This window comes from Salvelinus namaycush, chromosome 15 (genome assembly GCF_016432855.1).
Source record: "Salvelinus namaycush isolate Seneca chromosome 15, SaNama_1.0, whole genome shotgun sequence".
NCBI classification, from domain to species: domain Eukaryota; kingdom Metazoa; phylum Chordata; class Actinopteri; order Salmoniformes; family Salmonidae; genus Salvelinus; species Salvelinus namaycush.
In genome coordinates this window covers 17,459,905-17,487,109 of record NC_052321.1, presented here as the reverse complement: position 1 = coordinate 17,487,109, position 27,205 = coordinate 17,459,905, and the positions used below count along the sequence as shown (strand labels likewise).

The following is a 27,205-nucleotide window of genomic DNA, read 5'->3' as shown; positions in this document are numbered from 1 at the left end:
GGGCTGTGACTGTATGTGCCCTACCAAACCCAGGGTGTTGGGGTCTGGAGGCAGAGCATGTGTGCTGCTAACACCCAAGGTCCGCATCAATCTTTCATGGCAACACACAGACTCGACATCATGATCTATTATTACCTCTTTGACCTCCCTGCATTGTCTTGTTCATAGCATTTGTGCTCTCCTAAGACTGAGATACGCCACAGACAGGGCTGAGAAGGAGTATAGGATTTATTGCATGGAGCTCAGGCACTATGGATATCATACACTACATGTTTATGACCCAACCAGAACATAATACATCATAATACAATGGAATTATGTAAGTGCACCAAAACTTCTGAAAATGTATAATTGTTATTACAGTATGTACTTATGCAGATACAAACACCATGAATACAAATCTGAATGGGTCAGAGGATGTACAATATCAACATGGGCAACACATCACATGATTTCTCCACATCACTGCAACAACAAAGCACTTACAGTAAAATTGATTCATGACCACCAGTTTATATGCCAATTTGAGGTGGCCAAACTAAATACCCTCATATATAACAAAAGATACTTAAGATTTATTACAAACTGTGACTTTGGGCTGCCACATCATAGTAATTTCAATTCTTACACTTGTGTAGCAATCTGCAAACATATCTCTAGGTTATTTTTGTATTAATTTATTTTGTAGATTAGATTCTACTGTGACATAATACTTTGATGGAGTGAAATTGTCCATAAAACTCAAATATCATGTGTTTCCAATTTCTATGAGAATTTAGAAGGGATATTTTGTAACATGATTGCTACAATATCTATTTTCCTAAATCTGTAGGGATAACATATCTTGGTTCCAAATGTCAGGAATTTCCCATAGATAGCCTGTACAATACAATTATAGAAATACAAACATGATTCAGTTATCTGTCACAAAAAGTGATTTATACAATCAACAATCAGATTAGCTAATGATAATAATAATAGTAAAGTATTAATATAAATCTTATGGTTAGTACCTACAGTATTAAAGCATAAACATTCACTGTTGTGTACATACCTTTTATATTACATTGGATTACTGCACTCCATTAATGGGTGCTCTATTTGAAAACACAAAGAACAAGATTTTATGCCCCAGTAAGTAATTCTCCTCTGAGCTTGGCAGAGATCTTGTAGTTCAGGGGCTTCAGTGTTAACCCATAGGAGCAGTCTAAGGAGAGATCCTGACTTGGATTATTTTCAAATGTGCACTGGTGAATCAAAATAGCAGAAAATAAAAATACCTCCACTTTGGCTATCTGGTCACCGATACATCGCCTCTTTCCTGCTGAGAATATCATCACACTGCTGGTCAGATCCTTGTCAAGGGCACCATTTTCATCTAGAAACCGTGAAGGGTCAAAGAGATGTGGGTCCTTCCACTGTAAAGGGTCGTGGTTGACAGACCACTGGTTGATGAAGACCACTGTGTCTTTGGGGATGTGGAAGCCTTCGATGGTGACATCTGAGGTGGTGGAGTGGGGGATGGTGAGGGGTACAAAGCTGGTGTAGCGCATGGTCTCATAGATAACGGCATCTAGGTAAGCCAGGCTGGCTTTGTCCTCAATACAGGGCAGCCTGTCACGGCCTACCACTTTGTCAATCTGCTCCTGCAGTCTGGTTTGGATGTTGGGGTATTTCACCAATAAAAGGAGCATCCAATGAAGGCAAGTGGACACAGTATCCAGTCCTGCACCAATCAGATCAGACACTGTCCCTTCTGTGTGGGCCTCCGTCAACCCGGTATCACTGTCCGCCTTGTCAATGACCCCAATAATGGCATCACTCATGTCCCGGGTCACTTCAGGGTCAAATGTTTCCCTGTGCTCCACAACCTTGTCTCTCACAAAGGTGAAAAACTCTTTATTGAGGTCTTTGAAGCTCTGGTAGACGCTGCGGACAGGATTTGGAAAATACTGAAGCCAGGGCATGACATCCACCAAGCTGCCAGCCCCCACCGTCTCTCCAAACTTGTCCACGCTGCCCAGAAGGGTTCTAAACTCAATGTCATCATGTCCATAACGTTTTCCAAAGCATAGGGCACAGATTACATTAGCAGCAGCTACTGTCAGTTCATGAGCAGGGTTGAAAAACTGTCCCTCAGCATTGAGTTTGAGGAAAGCTTCAATGAGCTCAGTGGCCTCTGCCACAACGTGCTGTTCAAATGCTTTTTTGGTCTGGCTGTTGGCAGAGGAGAAAGCTCTAATGGAGGTCTGAGCGATCTTCCGGTGCGTCCTCCACTGTTTGCTGTAGTTAGTGAATGTCATGCTGTTACCACCAGACACTGACTGAAAAGACACAAAGTTGGGTCTGCCTGCAAACTCTGTGCTGTGTTGAACCAAGGCTTCTCGTATTGATGCATCTCCATTAAGCACCACTATGTTGTTGCAGCCCAGTCTTATCTGATACACGTTGCCATACTTCTTTGCCAGCTCAGAGAAGGTGATATGAGGCATCTGCCCCAGCTGCATGGCATTGCCCACCACCGGCCAGGCAAAAGGTCCTGGCAGCCTTCTCTTGAGTCTGAGATTCCTGACCCACAGACAGGCTTCCAGACAGAAGAGAAAAACCAAGGAGGCGACCAGCGCTGGCTGGACCTGTCCACTCCACTCCCTGATGATGCTGCTGCTGCCCTTCACCTCAAACTCTGTGTCCAGCAGTGCCATGGTTCTAAGATGTTCTATTTCTGTTGTCAAATTCTTCAAATTTTGAGAGATTACACTTTTTCCTTGTTGAATGTTATTCCTTGTAACTGTATAATTTAAATGGATCCTCCTCTCACCTCAATTCCAAAAAATAAAAAATAAGTAGTCTTTCTTTAAGTATGGTCAGTCCTACATTATGATCTGAAAATGTAGAAAATGAATCGAGACAATGAAGAAGGTTTTCAGCACCTCTTACACACTACAGTCTCTGTCTCCTCCTCCTCCGTGCTGGCTTGTGAACAGGCTCGATCAGGTTGAGCGGTTAGCAGTGGTGCAGTTGGTGTCCGTCTTCAGATGACCACATTAGAGGAATGAAGATTTCAGCTTTGACACTCCCTTATATATCTTCTTAGTGGGAGGGGTCAGGGACTCAGGTTTTTTATTATCTCTCCCCTCCCATTGTGACCACAGAGCAGGCATTAAAACTCCTATTCATTTCTTTTAGCACCGTGTCGCTCATTCCAGCTGAGTGTCAGTTCTTTCTTATACCTAACACTCAACCCCACGGTAAGACAAGGAATAAAGCAGCAACCAGTCAGGCCTGCCAGCCAAGAGCTAAACCAGAAAGAGTTGAGATTTAGTGGGCCAGAGGACCTGAAAGATTGGGCTGCACTACCTTTTTAACACAATACAGGTACCACAGGGGATAATTTTAGATGGTTTCTATAAATGGTGTAGTAGTTAGGGTTCCAGATTTCAGTCACAAAGACCACCTCAGCTAAACTCACCGTAACTAAACTCATGGGACACTGATTGGTCCGGTTACATTCTGGATTGTGGAAATTGCTTGATTACCTCTCTAAGGCGGCAGGTAACTTGGCGGTTAAGCACGACGGCAAGTAACCAAAAGAGCGCTGGTTTGAATCCCTGAGCTGATTAGGTGAACTATCTATTGATGTGCCATTGAGCAAGGCACATAACCCTAATTGTGCTGGATAAAACCGTCTGCTAAATGACTAGAACGTATGTAGGACTTTTTCCTGACTGAAATACAGCAAAATAAAATAAATAAATAAATCAAAAGTCTCAGTGAAGTACCCAGGCTAAGGGAGGACTGCTTGTAACTTTAAAATATTCAGTTGAGCTTTCTTCTGTGGATTGTAAACTAATGTATGCATTTTTTAATGACATAATTTTTTTATCTGTTATTTTCAGCACATGTTCTGTTAACTCTAAACACCACTAGGAATAGAATCCAAGATATGACTATGAAAGCTCTGGGTTTTGCATCTGGACACAGAACAGAAACAAACAATACACTTGTATATGTTTTATAAAAGTATACATTTACAAGAGCTTTTGTTAGCATAAGGGTCCTTTTAAACATATAAACGAGATAATATAACTCTTAGGCTTGAGGCTTTATCAAAATAGTTAAAAAGTGATTTCAAAACAGGGACCTCTGACAATTACACTAGTGATAAGGCTACGGAAAGAAACAAATAACTTTTAGAAAGTAGACCTACAGGGGTTTCACTGCTATTCAGCAGGAATTCAACTTCTATGGAATTCTGTGCTCTGATGGTAGTGCTTGCTGCAAGGAGAGATTCCTCTGTTATATGATGTAGTGTTGCCAAACCAGATCACAATTCAAATACATTTGATGTGTTTTAACAGTTTTGATGAGATCAAACATGCAGGACTGGTGTAGACTAGCTGTAAAACATAATGATTGTAACCAGTGATAAACACTTGTTTACAGTTTTATTATAATTGATTAAGTATTGTATTATACAATGCACCTTAGAGTGTGAATCCCCATAATAATTGTTACTTTGTAATGTGTTATGCACCACCTCATATTCATTCCGCTGTACATGAAGTGTGTTACTACAAAGAACAACACATGGAAAGGAGAATGCAAACCTTCCAGTGATGAGGTGCTTAATGAGTTAATCAATGACAAACGAGAGAGAAGCAGAATCAGTCACTATCAGCCCCTGATTGATTTAAACGTTGCTTTATTCATTCCAGATGTAGCTTATTTTTCAATCATATAAAACAAACAAACAAACAAAACAACATATTTTCAATCATGAATCCTTGCCTGGACATTCAACACATGCTGTAGTTGAGTTTCTTGGTTTGAGAGAGGCAGATATTCTGAACAATATTTAATACATTTCTGAATACATGATCTTTGACAAAGGTGACATTACATCTACAGATTTCAGAGCCTTGAGGTGTAAACATACATGCATTTTTGAAAATATATCAAAACTCCATTGATTTGTGTAGTAATATTGTATTTAGTGGCAGTTGGTTTGGATATGAAGGGATGGGCTGTGTAGCTGGAGTGCCTGTTCAGTAAAGTAGATTTCTGAGAAGATCAATGTGGTCAGTGTTTAGAATTGGTCCTCTCCCACCTGTTCATCAGCATTATCAGTACCATGCTTCTAGACTCCAGTAGAAACCCACCTCTCCATTGAAACACCTCCAAATATTGTTGGAGACACTGAGCGTGAAGCTGCACAGAGGCAACAGTGCTGTTAACGCTGAGGTGTCTTCACACGGTAGGCTATGGAAAATACGTATCTTGATTTTCCTTTAGCAGTTCGTCAGCATCTGTCAACAGTATTCAATGTGCTCATATGCATGGTGTACAGTAGATAGTGGATTTGATTATAATACTTAACAAATATTGTTCATACCTGAAATATATATATTAAAAACAAATTGTGATAGCTTTATGTGAAAAAGATAAATTCATTGAAACATCACCATGTTAATGAGAGACATCCACAAAGTCCTCAAGGCAACAAACTGTGGTCCTTCAGGTGTGACTACAACATTCACAAACACTCACAGGCATATTACACTGTGATATAACTTTCCATTGACTGTTGAGGAATATTCTAGTTTCCTGCACATATTTTCATATGTTAACATGCTAAATACTGTATATGAAGTACGCTCAAAGCTCAAAATGTATATGAAACAAAAGTATACTTCCTTAAAGAATATGATAAAGTACATAGTTTGAGAACCTGTTCAAATTGATTGACCCCATGCCCCGTCCCCTGGCCTCCAGGAGATATAGCTATACCTAGCAAACTTTCCTTCACTGTAATCATACGTTCAATCCTGTATCAACAACAATGCAAACATATTAAATTGTGATCAGATATTAATTAAATATTAAATATGAAATATTACACTCAACAACAACATTCAGTGCATGTTTACTAATACTCACTGTAAAATATCATTGCTTGGCAAATTTGTAGTTTTTGCTGGCCTTGAGTCACAATATTGGGATGAGATTTTTATGCAGGTGACACCAGACCGAGCAGCTTTCCCCTGAGCTTGGTTGTGATGGTGTAGTGCAGGGGCTTCAGTGCGAGCCCATAGGAACAATCAAGGGTCAGGGCCTCTGACGGGTTGCTCTCAAAGGTACACTGGTGAAGCAAGATGGCTGTAAATAAAAAGATTTCCACTTTGGCAATCTGGTCCCCAATACATCGCCTCTTACCAGTGGAGAAGATCATGACGCTGTTAGTTAGGTCTTTGTCAAGGGCACCGCTTTCATCTAGGAACCGTGAAGGGTCAAAGAGATGTGGGTCCTTCCACTGTAAAGGGTCGTGGTTGACAGACCACTGGTTGATGAAGACCACTGTGTCTTTGGGGATGTGGAAGCCTTCGATGGTGACATCTGAGGTAGTGGAGTGGGGGATGGTGAGGGGTACAAAGCTGGTGTAGCGCATGGTCTCATAGATAACGGCATCTAGGTAAGCCAGGCTGGCTTTGTCCTCAATACAGGGCAGCCTGTCACGGCCTACCACTTTGTCAATCTGCTCCTGCAGCTTGGTTTGGATGATGGGGTATTTGATCAAAAGCAGGAGAATCCATTGTAAAATGGTTGACATTGTGTCTTGGCCGGCTCCAATAAGGTCTGTGACTGTTCCTTCTGTGAAGTCTTTGGTCAGTCCACTGTCCTTTCCGTGCTCAATCACATTAATGATAGCATCACTCATGTCCCGGGTCACATCAGGGTTGAAGGTTTCTCGGTGCTGCACCACTTTGTCTTTCACAAAGGCAAAAAACTCCTCATTTATGTGTTTGAAATTCTGGTAGACGCTGCGGACAGGATTTGGGAAATTCTGAAGCCAGGGCATGACATCCACCAAGCTGCCAGCCCCCACCGTCTCTCCAAACTTGTCCATTCTGCCTAGGAGAGTTCTAAACTCAATGTCATCATGGCCATAACGTTTTCCAAAGCACAGGGCACAGATTACATTAGCAGCAGCTACTGTAAATTCATGAGCGGGATTAAAATATCGTCCATCTGCACTCATTCTCAGAAATACCTGCACAAGATCCATAGATTCTCCTAAAACGTGCTGCTCAAATGCTTTCTTGGTCTGGCTGTTTGCTGAGGAGAAAGCTCTAATGGTAGATTGTGCAATTCTCCGGTGCATTTTCCACTGTTTGCTGTAGTTAGTGAATGTCATGCTCCTGCCTCCTGAAATCATCCGAAAAGACACAAAGTCAGGTCTGCCTGCAAACTCTGTGCTGTGCTGAACCAAAGCTTCTCGTATTGCTGTGTCTCCATTAAGCACCACTATGTTGTTGCAGCCCAGTCTTATCTGATACACGTTGCCGTACTTCTTTGCCAGCTTGGAGAAGGTGATATGAGGCATCTGCCCCAGCTGCATGGCATTGCCCACCACCGGCCAGGCAAAAGGTCCTGGCAGCCTTTTCTTGAGTCTGAGATTCCTGACCCACAGACAGGCTTCCAAACAGAAGAGGAAAACCAAGGAGGCGACCAGCGCTGGCTGGACCTGTCCACTCCACTCCCTGATGATGCTGCTGCTGCCCTCAAACTCTGTGTCCAGCAGTGCCATGGTTCTGGATGATTTATGACCTATTCCTGGAGACAGATATTGTGAATAGAAAAAAACAGTACAAAAAAGTTCCACTTTTTTTCAGCACTCTCAGTCAGTTTTAGTCCAGCTTACTTTTCAAAAGTGATTTTGTGATGTTCAATTTCAATGAATCCATCTAATATAAAACGAGTTCAGTTAGTTTAAAGTCCAAAGTGTCCTGCTGAGACCATGGTGACAGTCTCAGTACTTCTTGGGAAATTATCTCAGATTAAGCTTGGTGAGTTATGGTGAAGTTGTTCTCTAGTCACACTTTTCAGCAAGATGTAAGACCTTAGTGACTAGTTTTGCTTCAGCACGGTGTCTTATATGTTTGCAGTCTGTGGGCAGGGCTCAGCATCATTTTCATACTCCTCCCATTGTGGTAGCCATGCAGACCCCACTATATATTATCTTTCTGCTGTTGGACCTCGACGCGCGCCGCGCACTGGGAAACAGAGCGCGCAAGAGCAACCGCTGTCCCCGGAGGTGAGCTCCAGTAACTAGTGACAAGTTTAGGAGGAAAGTAACGATTATTTTACAAACTCGAATAGTGACAGACGATCCCATTTTAAATTGTTATACTTTCTTATACTTAGAAAACTCAAGGGCGCAGTTTGGTACAGAAAAGCATATAACATACGGTTTGTTTCTCGTATAGTCGATAACGTATGGTTGGCTTTTGTGCGCGTCTGCATGGACATTCTATTCTCTCCATAATTAGCCTAACTTAAACTCTGTTTAGTCTCTCTCATAAAAATATGAATGTTCTCATGGTGCCATGTAGCCTAATACATGTATTTAAAAAGCATGGGTTTTCAGTAAGTTTTACTACTTTTCAGGTACTGTGCAACGCGTTGTTGCATATTGCGTTCTTTTAGTGCTGCATACAGCCAGTTGTATATCTTTGAGATAGTATTTTCAATCACTCAACTATGTCGCGGTTCAAATCGAACTCTGAAGGTCAGTGAAAGTTGCGTACGAGCCTACCCGAGTCTGAAGGCTTTCCATAATATTGCGCAGAAGATTAAACAAATCATATTTGTAATAATACAATTATGTTAGATCTTCCATCATTGTCTGAATTTCCTTTCTTGAATAGCCTAAATTACATTTAGCTTATTGAACTAGGGATGGGTACCTATCAGAAGTGTTTAAATTAAATTAACCCCCATCGTGATAAGGTCTTGGGTGGCTCTTACACACTTGTCTAGTGATATAAAATGAAAATGACCCATAGTTTACATGGATGCAACTAAAATAGTTATCCACGTGTGGATTGAAATATTGTCTATAGACTATATATAGACTGTTTATTTTGCCATTATGAAGAACTACCTGCCTGTGTAAAAATATCAGGTTATTTAAAAATGATAAATACAATGTTGCATTTGAAATACAGGTAAATAGACTAACTTGCCTTACATAAGTATGCTTATACAAACACCTCTAAACATAAAGGACGAAATCTTAGCAGAGAAAATCCATGAAAAATTAATATTCATATTTTCAGCAGGTCTCATGCTACAGCATTTCTTCAAGCATTTACAAAGCATTAAAGTGCCTGTAGTTTTCCGTGAGAGCCATGTTTCAGATATGAGCCAGCAACCTGGTCTCAGAGCCTTTCATATTATTCTGTACATAATCCGAGACACTCCATTTAGTATGGTATGTTATGTTTCGTATATTTGCATAGGACAGATGGTTACTTAAGGCAAAAACCAAAAGGTTGAGAGTTCGAATCACATTACGGACAACATTAGCATTTTAGATAATTAGCAACTTTTCAACTACTTACTGTTTTTTAGCTACTTTGCAACAAAATCCCCTGCCCCTAACCTTAACCCTTTTAGCTAACCCTTCCCATAACCCTAACCTTAATAAGCCTTTTAGCTAACCCTTACCCTAAACCTAAAGTCTAGCAACCCCAAAGTTTGCGAGTTTGAATTTAATCACAGACAACTTTAGCATTTTAGCTAATTAGCAACTTTTCGACTACTTACTACTTTTTAACTACTTTGCAACTCCTTCCCCTTCTCCTAACCTCAACCTTAACACTTTTAGCTAACCCTTCCCCTAACCCTTCATTAACTCCTACTCTTAACCCTAACCTTAACCCTAACCCTGGGCTACCGAGTGGCGCAGCGGTCTAAGGCACGGCATCTCAGTGCAAGTGGCATCACCACAGTCCCTGATTCAAATCCAGGCTGTATCAGATCCAGCTGTGATTGGGAGTCCCATAGGGTGGCACACAATTGGTCCGGGGTAGGCCGTCATTGTAAATAAGAATTTGTTCTTAACTGGCTTGCCTAGTTAAATATTTTCTTGTATAAACTTAACCCCTAGCCGAGCTAATGTTAACCAGCTAGCTAATGTTAGCCACCTAGCTAGAATTCGTAACATATCATGTTTTGCAAATTTGTAACATAAAGGGTCAAGAAAAAGTATGTGAACCCTTTGGAATTACCTGGATTACTGCATCAATTGGTCATAAAATGATCTGATCTTCTTTTAAGTCACAACAATAGACAAACAGTCTGCTTAAACTAATAACACACAAACAAGTATATGTTTTCATGTCTTTATTGAACACACCGTGTAAACATTCACAGTGCAGGGTGGGAAAAGTATGTGAACTTTTGGATTTAATAACTGGTTGACTCTCCTTTGGTAGCAATAAACTCAACCAAACATTTTCTGTAGTTGCGGATCAGACCTGCACAACGGTCAGGAGGAATTTTGGACCATTCATCTTTACAAAACTGTTTCAGTTCAGCAATATTCTTAGGATGTCTGGTGTGAACCGCTCTCGAGGTCATGCCACAGCATTTTAAATCGGGTTGAGGTCAAGACTCTGAATGGGCGTATTTTCTTCTGATGAAGCCATTCTGTTGATTTACTTTTGTGTTTTGAGTCGTTGACCTGTTGCATCATCCAACTTCGATGATAGCAAGCTGTCCAGGCCCTGAGGCAGCAAAGCAGCCCCAAACCATGATGCTCCCTCCACCATACTTTACAGTTGGGATGAGGTTTTGATGTAGGTGTGCTGTGCCTTTTTTTCTCAACACATAGTGTTGTTTGTTCCTTCCAAACAACTCAACTTTATTTTCATCTGTCCACAGAACATTTTGCCAGAAGCGCTGTGGAACATCCAAGGGACTATTTTGCGAACTTCAGACGTGCAGCAATGTTCTTTTTTTGACAGCAGTGGCTTCTTCCGTGGTGTCCTCCCATGAACACCATTCTTGTTTAGTGTTTTACGTATCGTTTCACCTCGTCAACAGAGATGTTAGCATGTTCCAGAGATTTCTGTAAGTCTTTAGCTGACACTCCAGGATTCTTCTTAACCTCATTGAGCATTCTGCACTGTGCTCTTGCAGTCATCTTTGCAGGACGGCCACTCCTAGGGAGAGTAGCAACAGTGCTGAACTTTCTCCATTTATAGACAATGTGTCTTACCGTGGACTGATGAACATTAAGGCTTTTAGAGATACTTTTGTAACCCTTTCCAGCTTTATGCAAGTCAACAATTTTTAATCTCAGGTCTTCTGAGATCTCTTTTGTTCGAGGCATGGTTCACATCAGGCAATGCTTCTTGTGAATAGCAAACTCAAATTTTGTGAGTGTTTTTATAGGGCAGGACAGCTCTAACCAACATCTTCAATCTGGTCTCATTGATTGGACTCCAGGTTAGCTGACTCCTGACTCCAATTAGCTTTTGGAGAAGTCATTAGCCTAGGGGATCACATACTTTTTCCAACCTACACTGTGAATATTGAAATTATCTATTCAATACAGACAAGAAAAAATACAATAATTTGTATTTTATTAGTTTAAGCACACTGTGTTTGTCTATTGTTGTGACTTAGATGAAGATCAGATCAAATTGTATGACTAATTCATGCAGAAATCCAGGTCATTCCAAAGGGTTCACATACTTTTTTCTTGCCATTGTATAATATGAATTGTAATTAGTACCATATCATACGAAATGGGTGATGAACAACCACAAATGAATACATACCATACGAAACTTAACATATCATGCTAAATGGAGTGTCTTGGATTTACGTACAGAATAATACAAAATGCTCTGAGACCAGGTTAGAGCCATCCAATGGCAGCTTTCTTTAAATAATATCACAATACACCTCAGGTGCCCTCTGGGTGCTCTCTGAAGTGGCTCTTGAGTGCCAAAGAGTTAGGAGGAAACTTTTCAGGAGATCAAAAGGGTTGAATGATATTCTGATCCCTCAAAAGGTGCAGGTGGAATGGTGACACTAAAGATGTCGGTTTTGGTACCTGAAATACAGTATATCATGCTTTCATGCCTGGTAGCATGCATCATGGTCAACCTGAGCCTTGTCCTTGGCATGCATTACAAAGTACAGTTTATTCTTCATTGAAATCAAAGTTGAATTTTAGTTCCCGATGCAAAACTTTTTCCCCCCTCAGTGTCAAAGAAGACATTTGTGTTTCTAGTTTTCTCACCAACTGTGAAGTTTATTTTTGCAGGGAGGTAATGACCCTAATTGAAGGCACTAACATTTTCGAAATGTGAGGCAGTAAGTTAGGGGGACAGAGACTTCAGTAATACTCCAGCACAGGCACTCATTATTGGGGCATGAGGAAATGGGAAAGGGGGGAGGGGGAATTCTCGCTATGGGTGTTACAGATTTCTTTTTAATGTTTTGGTCTAGATTATTTAAATCATTGCATAGCCTATTTTCATAGCTGAGGTTAAATAATAGTAATTAAAGACATGCTCCGGTACTTTGGCAACTACTAAGTATTTTTAAACCTCCCATTTTGGGCTGGATGTGTCAATGTGTAGTTCATACATGCATAATCTATTACCTCAAGTAGCCAGTTTGAAAGCTACTGTTTTCTGGAAGCTGTGTGATGGCATTTCCCATACATTTCCCGTCACGTGGGCCAGCCCCCTAGCAATCAAGTTTCAGCCAATGAGCTTCAGCCCCTCGCCATTTGAGTGACAGCCAGCAAGACACACACACAGTAGAGCGAGAGAGACAGCAATGACGTGGTGCACATATCTGCACATTTGTGATGTAGTACGCAATATCCTGGGAGCCCTTTTGGCTCCTGAGCACTACTGGCTAAAAAGTATACAAAAGTACCGGAGAATATCTTTAAGAGATCAATCTGCCAAGCCTTTCGTAAGTTGATTCAAATATGATTTGAGCTGAGTTTTTAGTAAAAACTGTAGAGACCTCCTTACATGCAGGGTTGGGTAGGTTACTTTCTAAATGTTACTAGTTGCATGTCCAGAATTGTAATCAGTAACGTAACTTTTGGATTACCCAAGATCAGTAACATAATTGGATTACTTTCCCCTTAAGAGGCATTAGAAGAAGACGAAAAGGATCCATCAAACACATTTGGTGTGTCATCATAGTGGTCTCTGACTTGTAGACAGACTCGCTAAGGTGGAACAAACTGAAACCTGCCCCTTTTTTCAATGGTGAATTGAATGTCATTGAGAAAACATGGTGAAATATAATACATTTTTTTGCAAACATCATTTCTGAATTGAGCAATATTTACATTAAACATTGACATAAGCCAAAATATGTATTATTATTCTAAGGTATGACTGAAGTACAGTAATGTTGAAGGTGGGAAGAAAGGATGCTTTCAACATTAAAAATGTTAAACTACAAAAATAACAACAGAAAAGTTTTAAGGGTGAAAAAACCTTTGTGTTTATTTTTAAAATGTCTTGTTCTTCTGAGACTTGAAATGGAATACAGGTAAAATCATGCAATGTAGAGCATGGCTCAAACATCAAAAGGTACATTAAACATGCTCTGTATGTGTAAGTTTTACTACTAGGTTTAATTGGTTGTTTCTTCTAATTGGTTGAGAGAAATGTGAAAAGACATCTTTATTCCATAGTTTGGCTACAATTGAAGCCACACTCTGTCATTCTGCATATTATACCTTCAATGAGGTAAAGTTTTGTTTGACCCTCTGTACTTCAAAATGAAATTGGTCTCTCTTTTCTGTTTTTGATAGTTATCCAACTTCATAACTATGTCTAGAAGCTGTTCACTTCCCTCTCCCTGTTTTGTCAGCAGAAATGTGGTGTTTGTGAAAACACGAAAGCATCCAGCATGATTCCTCGGTTAACCAGACACAGCAATGTCAAATCAAATCAAATTGTATTGGTCACATACACATATTTAGCTTAGCAGATGTTATTACGGGTGTAGGAAAATGCTTGTGTTCCTAGCTCCAACAGTGTAGTAGTATCTAACAGTTCACAGCAATACACACTAATCTAAAAGTAAAATAATGGAATTAAGAAACATATAAATATTAGATGGAGCAATGTCGGAGTGGCATTGACTAAACTACAGTAGAACAGATACAGTATATACATATGAGATTAGTAAAGCAGTATGTAAACATTATTTAAACATTATTAAAGTGACTAGTGTTCCATTATTAAAGTGGATAGTGATTACAAGTCTATGTATATAGGGCAGCAGCCTCTAAGGTGCAGGGTTACGTAATCGGGTGGAAGCGGGCCAGGGATGGCTATTTAATTAACAGTCTGACGGCCTTGAGATAGAAGCTGTTTTTCAGTCTCTCAGTCCCAGCTTTGATGCACCTGCACTGACCTCACCTTGTGGATGATAGCTGGGTGAACAGGCTGTGGCATGGGTGGTTGATGTCCTTGCTGATCTTTTTGGCCTTCCTGTGACATCGGGTGCTGTAGGTGTCTCAGAACAGAAGACACTGCTTCACTTGGATGACTATTTATCGCATGTCTCATTGTTCTCTCGCTACAGGGTAATTCTTCTGTGTGTGTAACACTACACCATAACTGCCCTCCTCCTCCTCCTGCTCTCCTTCATACACATGTGGCCACTCGCATCCCCATCACCTCTAATTAGAGCCAGGTTTACGGCAGGGGGGGCTCATGTGTGTGCTTTTTGCGTGTGGCTGCCGTGTTTGCCTGTGATTATCTCCTGTAACCTGGCTGTGAAAGTTTATCCCTGACCCCAAGCTGACTCTGCTGGGGTGGGGAGAAGAGTGGTGGGAAGGGACTGGGGATGGGAAGGTGCTTGGAGGGCTTCATGTTGCCTATAATGCTCTGGCGGCAGGCGCGTGGAGACAGGACCCACGGTAGACCAGGCTGCCCCAGCCCTGGAGCTAATCATTGTTTACTAGTCTAATTTCCACTTCTCAGTGAGCTACTGTCACGCACAGCACCGACAGGCAGGAAGGAGGGGGGCAGAGAGGAGAGGAAAGCCAGGGGTCCAACAGGCAGTTGCTGAGCCGGTGGGACTTGGGAAAGGGGAGGAGCAAAGGAGAATGCAGGAATTTCAGTGTAGATTAGGCTTTAGAAAGAACAGGGGTGAGCCAATATCGAAACAAGACTGCCAAAAAAAAACAGACAAACCAGTAAACAGACCAACCAAAACATCCCCTGGGCCTTGGCCATCCCAGCCAGCCAAGGAGGTAACCACCGGACATTGCTAGTTTGAGATGCTGAAGTTTGAGATGATGCATTTTTTCAGGACATTTTTTCAAGACACTCCTCACTGGGCACACTGGTTGAATCAACATTGTTTCCACATAATTTCAATGAAATTACATTGATCAAATGTGGAATATACGTTGAATTGGTATCTGTGCCCAGTGGCTCACAGCTCAAACATGGCCACCGTCTTGACTGCAGTATAAAAGGAGGACTTAAAAAGGAACATTTGGGCATCATTCACTTTAGTGGAATGATAACATCCTGACACAGTAGTTGGGGAAAAGTAGAGCTGCCACGTAATGTGCACAAGATAAACAACACTTGTTGTAAATCTTGAAGTGTATAAATCGCCTAGCTCTTGGCCTGTGCAATGACGCCACCTTTTCACACGAGAGCCATGATGGCCAATGTGCGGCCAAAATCTGTTGAACGTTTTAATTAGTATGCAAATGCTGTTAACTAAGTGTCATGGAATTACTGAAACCTTTTCACATTTTGAGAACATTTTCCCTTCATTCAAGGCCTGTATATGCTCGTAGCATGCATGCCATAAAGAGTGTTGCAATCTATTCATAATTCAAGACAAAGAGTGACATAAATTACTAATGATTAACAAAGAGAATAATATACATAAAAATGAGTGTGGCCATGAATATGGTATGAGTTTACAATGCAATTGCTTGTCATGCAGTATGTTCACCCCATGCACTGAGTGGCATGATCATAACAGCCTGGTTGTGTTTAAAAATATATATTTTAAATTTTTTAGGTGGTAGATCAGCTTTAATATTACAGATATATTGTGGCTTCTATGAATGTATTGTCTGCATAATTTCCAATCGCCCATATATATACAGTGGGGCAAAAAAGTATTTAGTCAGCCACCAATTGTGCAAGTTCTCCCACTTAAAAAGATGAGAGAGGCCTGTAATTTTCATCATAGGTACACTTCAACTATGACGGACAAAATGAGAAAAAAAATTCCAGAAAATCATATTGTAGGATTTTTAATGAATTTATTTGCAAATTATGGTGGAAAATAAGTATTTGGTCACCTACAAACAAGCAAGATTTCTGGCTCTCACAGACCTGTAACTTCTTCTTTAAAGATGCTCCTCTGTCCTCCACTCGTTACCTGTATTAATGGCACCTGTTTGAACTTGTTATCAGTATAAAAGACACCTGTCCACAACCTCAAACAGTCACACTCCAAACTCCACTATGGCCAAGACCAAAGAGCTGTCAAAGGACACCAGAAACAAAATTGTAGACCTGCACCAGGCTGGGAAGACTGAATCTGCAATAGGTAAGCAGCTTGGTTTGAAGAAATCAACTGTGGGAGCAATTATTAGGAAATGGAAGACATACAAGACCACTGATAATCTCCCTCGATCTGGGGCTCCACGCAAGATCTCACCCCGTAGGGTCAAAATGATCACAAGAACGGTGAACAAGAACGGGGGGACCTAGTGAATGACCTGCAGAGAGCTGGGACCAAAGTAACAAAGCCTACCATCAGCAAGGGCATTGAAGATGAAACGTGGCTGGGTCTTTCAGCATGACAATGATCCCAAACACACCGCCCGGGCAACGAAGGAGTGGCTTCGTAAGAAGCATTTCAAGGTCCTGGAGTGGCCTAGCCAGTCTCCAGATCTCAATCCCATAGAAAATCTTTGGAGGGAGTTGAAAGTCCGTGTTGCCCAGCAACAGCCCCAAAACATCACTGCTCTAGAGGAGATCTGCATGGAGGAATGGGCCAAAATACCAGCAACAGTGTGTGAAAACCTTGTGAAGACTTACAGAAAACGTTTGACCTCTGTCATTGCCAACAAAGGGTATATAACAAAGTATTGAGATAAACTTTTGTTATTGACCAAATACTTATTTTCCACCATAATTTGCAAATAAATTCATTAAAAATCCTACAATGTGATTTTCTGGATTTTTTTTTCTCATTTTGTCTGTCATAGTTGAAGTGTACCTATGATGAAAATTACAGGCCTCTCTCATCTTTTTAAGTGTGAGAACTTGCACAATTGGTGGCTGACTAAATACTTTTTTGCCCCGCTGTATAACATTCTACTGGTTGAAAGAATTTTGTATAATCATTTAACTAAATCCTGCATCGTTTTGTGTTTCATAAACCACGTGCCATGGAATCGGTACATCGAAAATCTCTTCCCAACTATTTTGCAATCTGTATGGCACAGCTGTCAATTTGTTGGTCCTTAAATGAAACTTGTATACTTTTTATTTATCACAATTTTCTCTTTTCTGGTCTTCAATGCAGGGCCGACAGACAAGTTCCTTACTTTCTCCCCCTTCCACTTGCCTCTTCCATTTTTGTGGTAATGCTGCAATTAGTTGGTTGTAATTTTGGATAGAGCAGACATTTCCATATATTTTTTGTTAGCTGCATGTTTGACATAACTCCACCAGTCATATTTATGATATCATTTACAAAGACTATAGCGTATGTCCACTTCACCGTCAGACCATTTTATTGGTAAACTACACAGTAATGTAAAATGTGTATTTTTTTGGGATCCAATACGAAATATAGTACACTTTGGTTGTAATTTGGTTGTAAAAATATCTAGATCCTCTCTGAGGCTGTGGAGGGATCCAAATAGTGGATTTAAAAGAAAACATGAATCATCAGCATACAATGACACCTTTGATTTTAAGCCCTGGATTTCTAGCCCCTTGATATTATTGTTAGATCTGCTTTTAATAATTAACATTTCGATGGCCATAATAAATAGCTATGTTGATATGGACAACCTTGTTTTACTCCTCTTGACAGATTAATACTTTCTGAGAAGTAGCCAATGTTTACTATTTTACACCTAGGGTTACTATACATAACTTTAACCCGTTTTATGAGAGATTCTCCAAAATCGATATATTCCAGGCATTTATATATAAATTCCAGTTGTACTTTATCAAAAGTATTTTCAAAGTCAGCTTTGATTTCCCAGATTTTTCATATTGTTCTATTGTTTCCAGTACTAGTGTCTTATATTATCTCCAATGTATTGTCTATGTAAAAAAAACTGTCTGATTAGAATTAATAATGTCCGACAATACCTTTTTAATTTTATGCGCTATGCATTTTGCTAGAAGTGTAAGGGACCTCCAATTTAAATGGACTGGATCTTTATATATTTACCACCTGGGTCCAGTTTCAGTGATAGTGAAATCAGACCTTCTTTTTGAGTATCTGATAATCTACGATTTTTATAGGAGTGGTTAATAAAACATGCTAATAATGGTCCTCTGAGTAAATCAAAAAAGGTTTGATATACCTCACCTGGTATGCCATCCAGTCCTGGAGTTTCCTAAGACTTAAAGGCTTAAATTGCATGAAGAAGTTCCTCCTCTGTAATTTGGCCTTCAGATGAGTTTTTCTGTACAGGTAATAATTTCCCATAACTAATAGAAAAAAAATCATTACAATTAACTTTGGTTAGTGAAGATGGAGGAGACTGAAATGAAAACATATGGTTATAGTTTCCTCTTTCAAAATATAGCTTGGTGAATCATGTAACAACTTTCAATAAATTACTTTTGGTAGCATTTCTATGTTGAAGATTCAAAAATTATTTTGTACATTTAACCCCCATATTCCATACAGTTGGCTTTATTTTTTATAATATATTACACTTGATCTTTCTTTTGTTTTTCCTCTAACTTATTCTGTGCCTCTATGGTTGTCACATTCTGACCTTATTAGTTGTTTTGTTATTTCTTTGTTTTAGTGTGGTCAGGGCGTGAGTTGGGTGGGTTATCTATGTTTGTTTTTCTATGTTGGTTTTTTCGTTTGGCCAATCAGAGGCAGGTGTCGTTAGTTGTCTCTGATTGAGAATCATACTTAGGTAGCCTTTTTCCACCTGGGTTTCATGGGTGGTTATTTTCCGTGTCAGTGTTTGTTCCACACGGAACTGTTTCGGTTTGTATTTCAAGTATCGTTTATTGTTTTGTTTCTGTGTTCGTTCGTTATTAAAGAAAATGAACATGTACCACGCTGCGCATTGGTCCTCCTCTCTTTCTCCCAACGAAGATCGTTACAATGGTACAGTTTTTAATTGCTATCTATCTGCACTGTTATTTCCTACTATTTTGGTAGTTACTGTTACTTCCTAACTCGTTTGACCTTAATTGCTTTTGTTTAAAAAATATGTATTGATATGCAAGGCATCTAAAGGCACATTTTAAAGTGTCCCATACAATAAAGGGATCTGCTGTACCTATGTTATATCGGAAAAAGTCAGTTATAGATTCTTCTGTCCTGGTTAAAAACAAGTTGTCATCCAGTAGGGTATGATTAAATTTCCAATATCCTCGTCCAGGTGGAAATTCTGTAAAAGCAATGTACAGTTGAAGTCGGAAGTTTAGAGTCATTGGAATGATTGGAGTCATTAACTCATTTTCAACCACTCCACCAATTTCTTGTTAACAAACTACAGTTTTGGCAAGTCGGGTAGGACATCTACTTTGTGCCTGACAGAAGTAATTTTTCCAACAATTGTTTACAGACAGATTATTTCACTTATAATTCACTGTATCACAATTCCAGTGGGTCGGTCAGAAGTTTACATACACTAAGTTGACTGTGCCTTTAAACAGCTTGGAAAATTCCCGAAAATGATATCATGGCTTTAGAAGCTTCTGAAGGCTAATTGACATCATTTGAGTCAATTGGAGGTGTACCTGTGGATGTATTTCAAGGCCTACCTTCAAACTCAGTGCCCCTTTGCTTGACATCATGGGAAAACCTAAAGAAATCAGCCAAGACCTCAGAGAAAAAATTGTAGACCTCCACAAGTCTGGTTCATCCGTGGGAGCAATTTCCAAAGGCCTGAAGGTACCACGTTCATCTGTACAAACAATAGTGTGCAAGTATAAACACCATGGGACCACGCACCCGTCATACCGCTCAGAAAGGAGACGTGTTGTGTCTCCTAGAGATGAACGTAATTTGTTGTGAAAAGTGCAAATCAATCTCAGAACAGCAGCAAAGGACGTTGTGAAGATGCTGTATGAAACAGGTACAAAAGTATCTACAGTATATCGACAGTAAAACAAGTCCTATATTGACATAACCTGAAAGGTCGCTCAGCAAAGAAGAAGCCACTGCTTCAAAACCGCCATTAAAAAAAGCCAGACTACGGTTTGCAACTGCACATGGTTACAAAGATCGTACTTTTTGGAGAAATGTCCTCTGGTCTGATGAAACAAAAATAGATCTGTTTGGCCATAATGACCATCATTATGTTTGGAGGAAAAAGGGAGAGGCTTGCAAGCCGAAGAACACCATCCCAACCGTGAAGCATGGGAGTGCAGCATCCTGTTGTGGGGGTGCTTTGCTGCAGGAGGGACTGGTGCACTTCACAAAATAGATGGCATCATGAGTCAGGGTATTGGAGTGGCTATCACAAAGCCCTGACCTCAATCCTAGAAAATTTGTGGGCAGAACTGAAAAAGCGTGTGCGAGCAAGGAGGCCTACAAACCTGACTCAGGTACACCAGCTCTGTAAGGAGGAGTGGGCCAAAATTCACCCAACTTATTGTGGGAAGCTTGTGGAAGGCTACCTGAAACATTTGACCCAAGTTAACTTCTAGTTCCTCCCAAACCCGGATCCGGGAGCACCCCCATCAGTAAAAAAGCTGACTAGCATAGCCTAGCATAGCGTCACAAGTAAATACTAGCATCTAAATATCATTAAATCACAAGTCCAAGACACCAGATGAAAGATACACATCTTGTGAATCCAGCCATCATTTCTGATTTTTAAAATGTTTTACAGGGAAGACACAATATGTAAATCTATTAGCTAACCACGTTAGCAAAAGACACCACTTTTTTTACTCCACCATTTTTTTACTGCATCAGTAGCTATCACAAATTCGACCAAATAAAGATATAAATAGCCACTAACCAAGAAACAACTTCATCAGATGACAGTCTGATAACATATTTATTGTATAGCATATGTTTTGTTAGAAAAATGTGCATATTTCAGGTATAAATTATAGTTTACCATTGCAGCCACCATCACAACTCTCACCAAAGCAACTAGAATAACTACAGAGACCATCGTGTATTACCTAATTACTCATCATAAAACATTTCTTAAAAATACACAGCGTACAGCAAATGAAAGACACAGATCTTGTGAATCCAGCCAATATTTCAGATTTTCTAAGTGTTTTACAGCGAAAACACAATATAGCATTATATTAGCTTACCACAATAGCCAGAAACACAACACCATTTACCAGCAGCAAAGGTTAGCGATCGTAACAAACAGGCAAAAGATATATAATTTTTGACTAACCTTGATATTCTTCATCAGATGACAGTCCTGTAACATCATATTACACAATGCATATAGGGTTTGTTCGAAAATGTGCATATTTAGCGGCACAAATCGTGGTTATACAATGTGATTAGTGGCCAAAACTTCAAGCAATCTGTCCGGCGCCATCTTGGAGAGGCACCTATTCTAATCGATAAGTAATCATAAACTTGACAAAAAAAATACAGGTTGGACAGCAAATGAAAGATACATTAGTTCTTAATGCAACCGCTGTGTTAGATTTTTAAAATTAACGTTACTGCGCAATACAGCGTGCGCTAAAGCGAGACCGCACCGAAATTCATGGCGGCATTATTATTTGACATTTGTCAACATAAATACGAATTAACAGCATAAAGACTGCTTACTATTTGCTGAGCTTCCATCAGAATCTTGGGCAAGGTGTCCTTTCTCCAGAACAATCGTCTTTTGGTTGAAAGATGTCCTCTTCTCCTGTAGAAATAGCAGCTAATGCTAGCTATGTGCAGGAGAGGTGTCCAACTCATGAAAGCGCGTGACTAAGAAATTCCAGAAAATCGCAATAAACTGATATAAACTGCTATAAGTCGGTTTAAATTAACTACCTTATGATGTCTTTAACACCTATAACGAATAAAAACATGACCGGATATATCTAAAGGCCTATAACCGGAGCGTTCTAGAGCCACAGACAGATGTCCTCAATGCGTCAGAGCGAAGTGAAAAATGGCCGGACACTTTGTTCCGAGGTGTTTTATAAGCTTTCAGTTCTGCCTAGCAACCCCATTTCAACTCTCACTATTCGCTGACACCCAGGGGAAGACGTATGCAGTGCATCTCAACCAATAGAAGACAGGCAGATTTATAAACAGATCTCAGAACAGCAAGAAGATTTATGCATTCTCACATCCTCATAGGAAAAATGCTCTAACTCGAGTTCTGTTTCACTCACAGATATAATTCAAACGGTTTTAGAAACTAGAGAGTGTTTTCTATCCAATAGTAATAATAATATGCATATTGTACGAGCAAGAATTGAGTACGAGGCAGTTTAATTTGGAAACGAAATTATTACAAAGTGCAAATAGCACCCCCTATTGACAAAAGGTTAAACAATTTAAAGACAATGCTACCAAATACCAATTGAGTGTATGTAAACTTCTGACCCACTGGGAATGTGATGAAAGAAATAAAAGCTTAAATAAATAATTCTCTCTACTATTATTCTGACATTTCACATTCTTAAAATAAAGTGGTGATCCTAACTGACCTAAAACAGGGAATTCTTACTTGGATTAAATGTCAGGAATTGTGAAAAACTGGGTATTTGGGTAAGGTGTATGTAAACTTCCGACTTCAACTGTATATGCCAATTATTTGATTCTGTCCCCATTCTGTCCCCTATCAACACTTTCTAAACTTTTGGTGCCAGCGAGAATGCCATAAGAAAGTAGACAAGACGACTAGCTTGATTGAGCCTCTGCCATGTTTATCTCACTAGGTCAGGATATTTAAGCCTCCATATATCCATTAGTTCCAATATATCCACGATATTCGTGATTTCCTTAAGTGCATGAGGGTGATAGTTTGTAGTGTGATTTCCTTTATGGTCCTTTGAGGTATTTAAAACTGTACTATAATCTCACACCATAATAAAAGAGTCTTGTATTGCTTATAGGCTTGATAAATTAGCCTGGTTGTGTTTCAAAGATCCAATAGGCTTCACTCCACTACAGACAGGTCCCTCTTGATGGAGATTCAGTCAGTGGCCCAACTGGAGAGAGGGGGCATAAATGATTGACTCACTTCTATTCCTTGTCTGTGTACTCGCCAAAATGCGCCTCCATGGCTTCACTCACTCTGAACTTTGTCTGACACCACACATTTCATGGGCTGAGTGATTTACATCCCCCAATCAACCAATGAAACAGCAGAGGCTGGTGGCACCCCCTATGGGGGCTCCCGAGTGGCGCAGTGGTCTAAGGCACTGCATCTCAGTGCTAGAGACGTCACTACAGATCGATTCCAGGTTGTATCACAACTGGCCGTGATTGGGAGTCCCATAGGGCGGTGCATAATTGGCCCAGCATCGTCCAGGTTTGGCCGAGGTAGGCCGGTCATTGTAAATAAGAATTTGTTCTTAACTAACTTGCCTAGTTAAATAAAGGTTAAATAAAAACATTTTCAAAAATGTAACATCTGATCCCCACAGTCCTGTGTGACCTGATATAACCTGACATTTACAGTGTCTTCAGAAAGTATTCTCACGACTTGATTTCTTCCACATTTTGTTGTGTTACAAAGTGGGATTAAAATGGATTTAATTGTATTTTTTATTTTTTATTTACACAAAATACTCTGTAATGTCAAAGTGGAAGAAAATTCAAATATTTACATTTTTTTATGGAAAATAAAACACTAATATATATTGATTTAATAAGTATTCAACCCCCTGAGTCAATACATGGTAGAAACACCTTTGGCAGTGAGTACAGCTGTGAGTCTTTCTGGGTACGTCTCTAAGAGCTTTCCACACCTGGATTATGCAACATTTGCCCATTACTATTTTCAAAATTCTTCAAGCTCTGTCAAATTGGTTGTTGATCATTTCTAGACAACCATTTTCAGGTCTTCCCAAAGATGTTCGAGTAGATTTAAGTCAAAACTGTAACATTGTGTTTTAGGTTATTGTCCTGCTAAAAGGTGAATTCATCTCCCAGTGTCTGGTGGAAAGCAGACTGATACAGGTTTTTCTCTAGGATTTTAAATGTGCTTAGCTCTATTCCGTTAATTTTTTTTCTGAAAAACTCAGTTCTTATTAACGATTACAAGCATACCTATAACATGATGCAGCCACCACTATACTTGAAAATATGGAGAGTGGTACTCAGTAATGTGTTGTATTGGATTTGCCTAAACATAACACATTGTATTCAGGACAAAAAGTTAATTGCTTTGCCACATTTTTTGCAGTATTACTTTATTGCCTTGTTGCAAACATGATGCATGTTTTGGAATAATTTGATTCTGTACAGGCTTCTTTCTTTTCACTCTGTCAATTAGGTTAGTATTTTGAAGTAACTACAATGTTGTTGATCCTTCCTTAATTTTCTTTTATCTCAGCCATTAAACTCTGTAACCATTTTAATGTAACCATTGGCCTCATGGTGAAATTGGTTCCTTTCCTCTCCGGTAACTGAGTTAGGAAAGATGCCTGTATCTTTGTAGTGACTGGGTGTATTGATACACCATCCAAAGTGTAATTAATAACTTCACCTTGCTCAAAGGGACATTCAATGTCTGCTTTTTTATTTAAAAAAATATTTAACTAGGCAAGTCAGTTAAGAACAAATTCTTATTTACAATGACAGCCTACCACGGCCAAACCCGGACGATGCTGGACCAATTGTACGCCGCCCTATGGGACTCCCAATCACGGCCGGTTGTGATACAGTCTGGAATTGAACCAGGGTCTGTAGTGATGCCTCTAGCACTGCGATGCAGTGCCTTAGACTGCTGCACCACTCGGGAGCCCTTATTTTACCAATAGGTGCCCTAATTTGTGGGGCATTGGAAAATCTCCACAATCTTTGTGGTTGTATCTGTGTTTGAAATTCACTGCTTGACTGAGGGACCTTACAGATAATTATATGTGTGTGGTCCAAAAATCATTTTAAACACAATTATTGCACACAGAGTGAGTCCATGCATCTTATTATGTGACTTGTTTAAGCACATTTTTACGCCTGGACTTATTTAGACTTGTCATAACAAAGGGGTTAGTTCAGATTTTCCATTTTTATTAATTCCATTTTTTTTGTTGAAAAACATAATTCCACTTTAACATTATGGGGTATTGTTTGTACTTTCCAAATGCACTGTATGTCCAATGTTGACCTCTTAAAACTGAGGTGAGGTGAGGACATACTGCTCTGGTGAGCAGGGGCACAACTTTCACTGGGGATGGACATATCTCCCCCACATTATGAAATGTCATTTTTGTCCCCCCCAGTTTTATCATTGGAATGTGATACAAAACATGGCAACGATGTGCTTTAGGACCATGCGGACGCCTCCGAGCGGTAGGTTAGGCTGTTGGGAGTGTTTATCGGACTGGATTTAAAAAATGTATAATAATAATAATTATGTCACCCCCACTTCTAAAACCAACGTTGTGCCCCTGCTGGTGAGTCTCATTTATGTTAATATAGAAATATTAACACTAGCAATAACTTCTGGACACAGCCATTGAAAAGCATAACATTTCAACCTTATTTGAAGTGTTTTTTCATGATACACATGCAACTCAGAATAAAAAAAGAATGTTCACAAGCTAAATGCTTTCATTGATTTGGAATGGACAAAGGGGGGAGGGATATAGGCTAGAATTATAAAACTGCATCATGTATTTAGTTAACCTAAACACAATTGGGTTAAGTTCTTTTTAATGTTTCATGAACCTCAATGATTTGTTTTACTTATGCCTGATTACTTATGCCTGATAGTACTTTTCATGTCATCGTAAATGCTTTCTTTCTGATGCATAGGACTAAAATGTTTATTTTTCCTCATTAGAGTATTGCAAGGTTATTGTTATTTTCCTCTTGGCACTCTTTGTTATGTCTAGGCCCTGATTAGCAAGCATTCCCATCCTGTGCGCGCGGTTATTGTTGAAGGGCCAAATTACCTGTAGTTAGGCTACTTCGGCCGCCGAATTGCAGCTGATACTATTTTAGTGTGCTCTGTAGGCCTACGTGCCTCTCGCAGCCTCTGTTTGCATAACCTGTTGAACTAGAGACAAGTCAAGTCTAAATGACAAAATCAAAGCTGGAACAGAAAGCAATTACATCAAACTCTTCCTGAGGAAATGATAGGGTTTGCTCACCTCGGATGCAGAATTTCTGTCACGGAATGCCCTTGCGTGTAGACCTAATGTGCGCGGGATTGATGGTTGTGAATCCACTGACAGTCGGGTTGCGGTCAATAACCTCAAAGATATGTAAATAACGAGATTACGAGAAACAATTGACTAGGCCTACTATTCTGTGTGAAAAGAGCACATTGTAGGCCAAGTTTGATTATTTTTCTTATTACACATGTTCAATATTTATTCGTTTCTCATTTGCGTTATAAGAGTGTAAAAAACATGTTATAAGGATGTAATAACACAATATTTAGTGATAATATGTCCGTGATAGGCCTAGTTTGGAGGATAATAAACTTGCCTAAATATGCACAGAATTAATTTCTATAGGCTACTGTATTATCACTGAAAGCTTACATCCAACTTTAAACAGGAAAAGTGTCGCATGTAGTCATGTCCTCACCCTTCACGACGGTCTGCGTGACATATTTTTACTTTAGGTGGCGCTGATTCGAAGCCATGTATTATGTACAGTTATTTGTTTTTCTCCTTTGAGTTTTTGCGTGCAAAGGAACGGAGCAGAGATGAGCTTGCGTGCCATGCCGGCCTAGCGTGCGCGGAGCTTGGTCACTGAGCCCCAGACTCCCCAGGGAGCAGGGGGTGGAGATTCTACTAAGAGATTAAAATGAGCTGGAGAAGGGAAAAAGTACAAGTAGAAATGCCTTCCAGATGACCCCGATTTTGTTAGCTCATCTGTGGCTGTCTGACGGACCCGTATTAGGGCACAGTTTAATTACGTATTCCTCACCCTGGGTGCCTGATGCGTAATGATGACTCCACTAGTGCTCCAGATAACGAATGTTCATTGCCAGGTTTTCTTTGAATTA

General features: G+C 39.9%; 2 protein-coding genes across 2 annotated transcripts; both read right to left on the bottom strand.

The window, feature by feature from the left end:
* Positions 1 to 1,084: 1,084 nt before the first annotated feature.
* Positions 1,085 to 2,751, bottom strand: LOC120059850 (cytochrome P450 1B1-like). Its single transcript, XM_039008899.1, has one exon. It carries the CDS (start codon positions 2,700 to 2,702, stop codon positions 1,125 to 1,127), a length of 1,578 nt encoding a protein of 525 aa, XP_038864827.1. The 5' UTR covers positions 2,703 to 2,751; the 3' UTR covers positions 1,085 to 1,124.
* Positions 2,752 to 4,727: 1,976 nt separating this feature from the next.
* LOC120059849 (cytochrome P450 1B1-like) lies at positions 4,728 to 7,788 on the bottom strand. The gene has a single exon (XM_039008898.1). It carries the CDS (start codon positions 7,583 to 7,585, stop codon positions 6,008 to 6,010), a length of 1,578 nt encoding a protein of 525 aa, XP_038864826.1. The 5' UTR covers positions 7,586 to 7,788; the 3' UTR covers positions 4,728 to 6,007.
* Between the last annotated feature and the right edge of the window lie 19,417 nt (positions 7,789 to 27,205).

What these genes read in the sequence shown, in the direction of transcription:
- LOC120059850 (XM_039008899.1), bottom strand. Translation starts at nt 2,702, where the DNA reads ATGGCACTGCTGGACACAGAGTTTGAGGTGAAGGGCAGCAGCAGCATC.
- LOC120059849 (XM_039008898.1), bottom strand. Translation starts at nt 7,585, where the DNA reads ATGGCACTGCTGGACACAGAGTTTGAGGGCAGCAGCAGCATCATCAGG.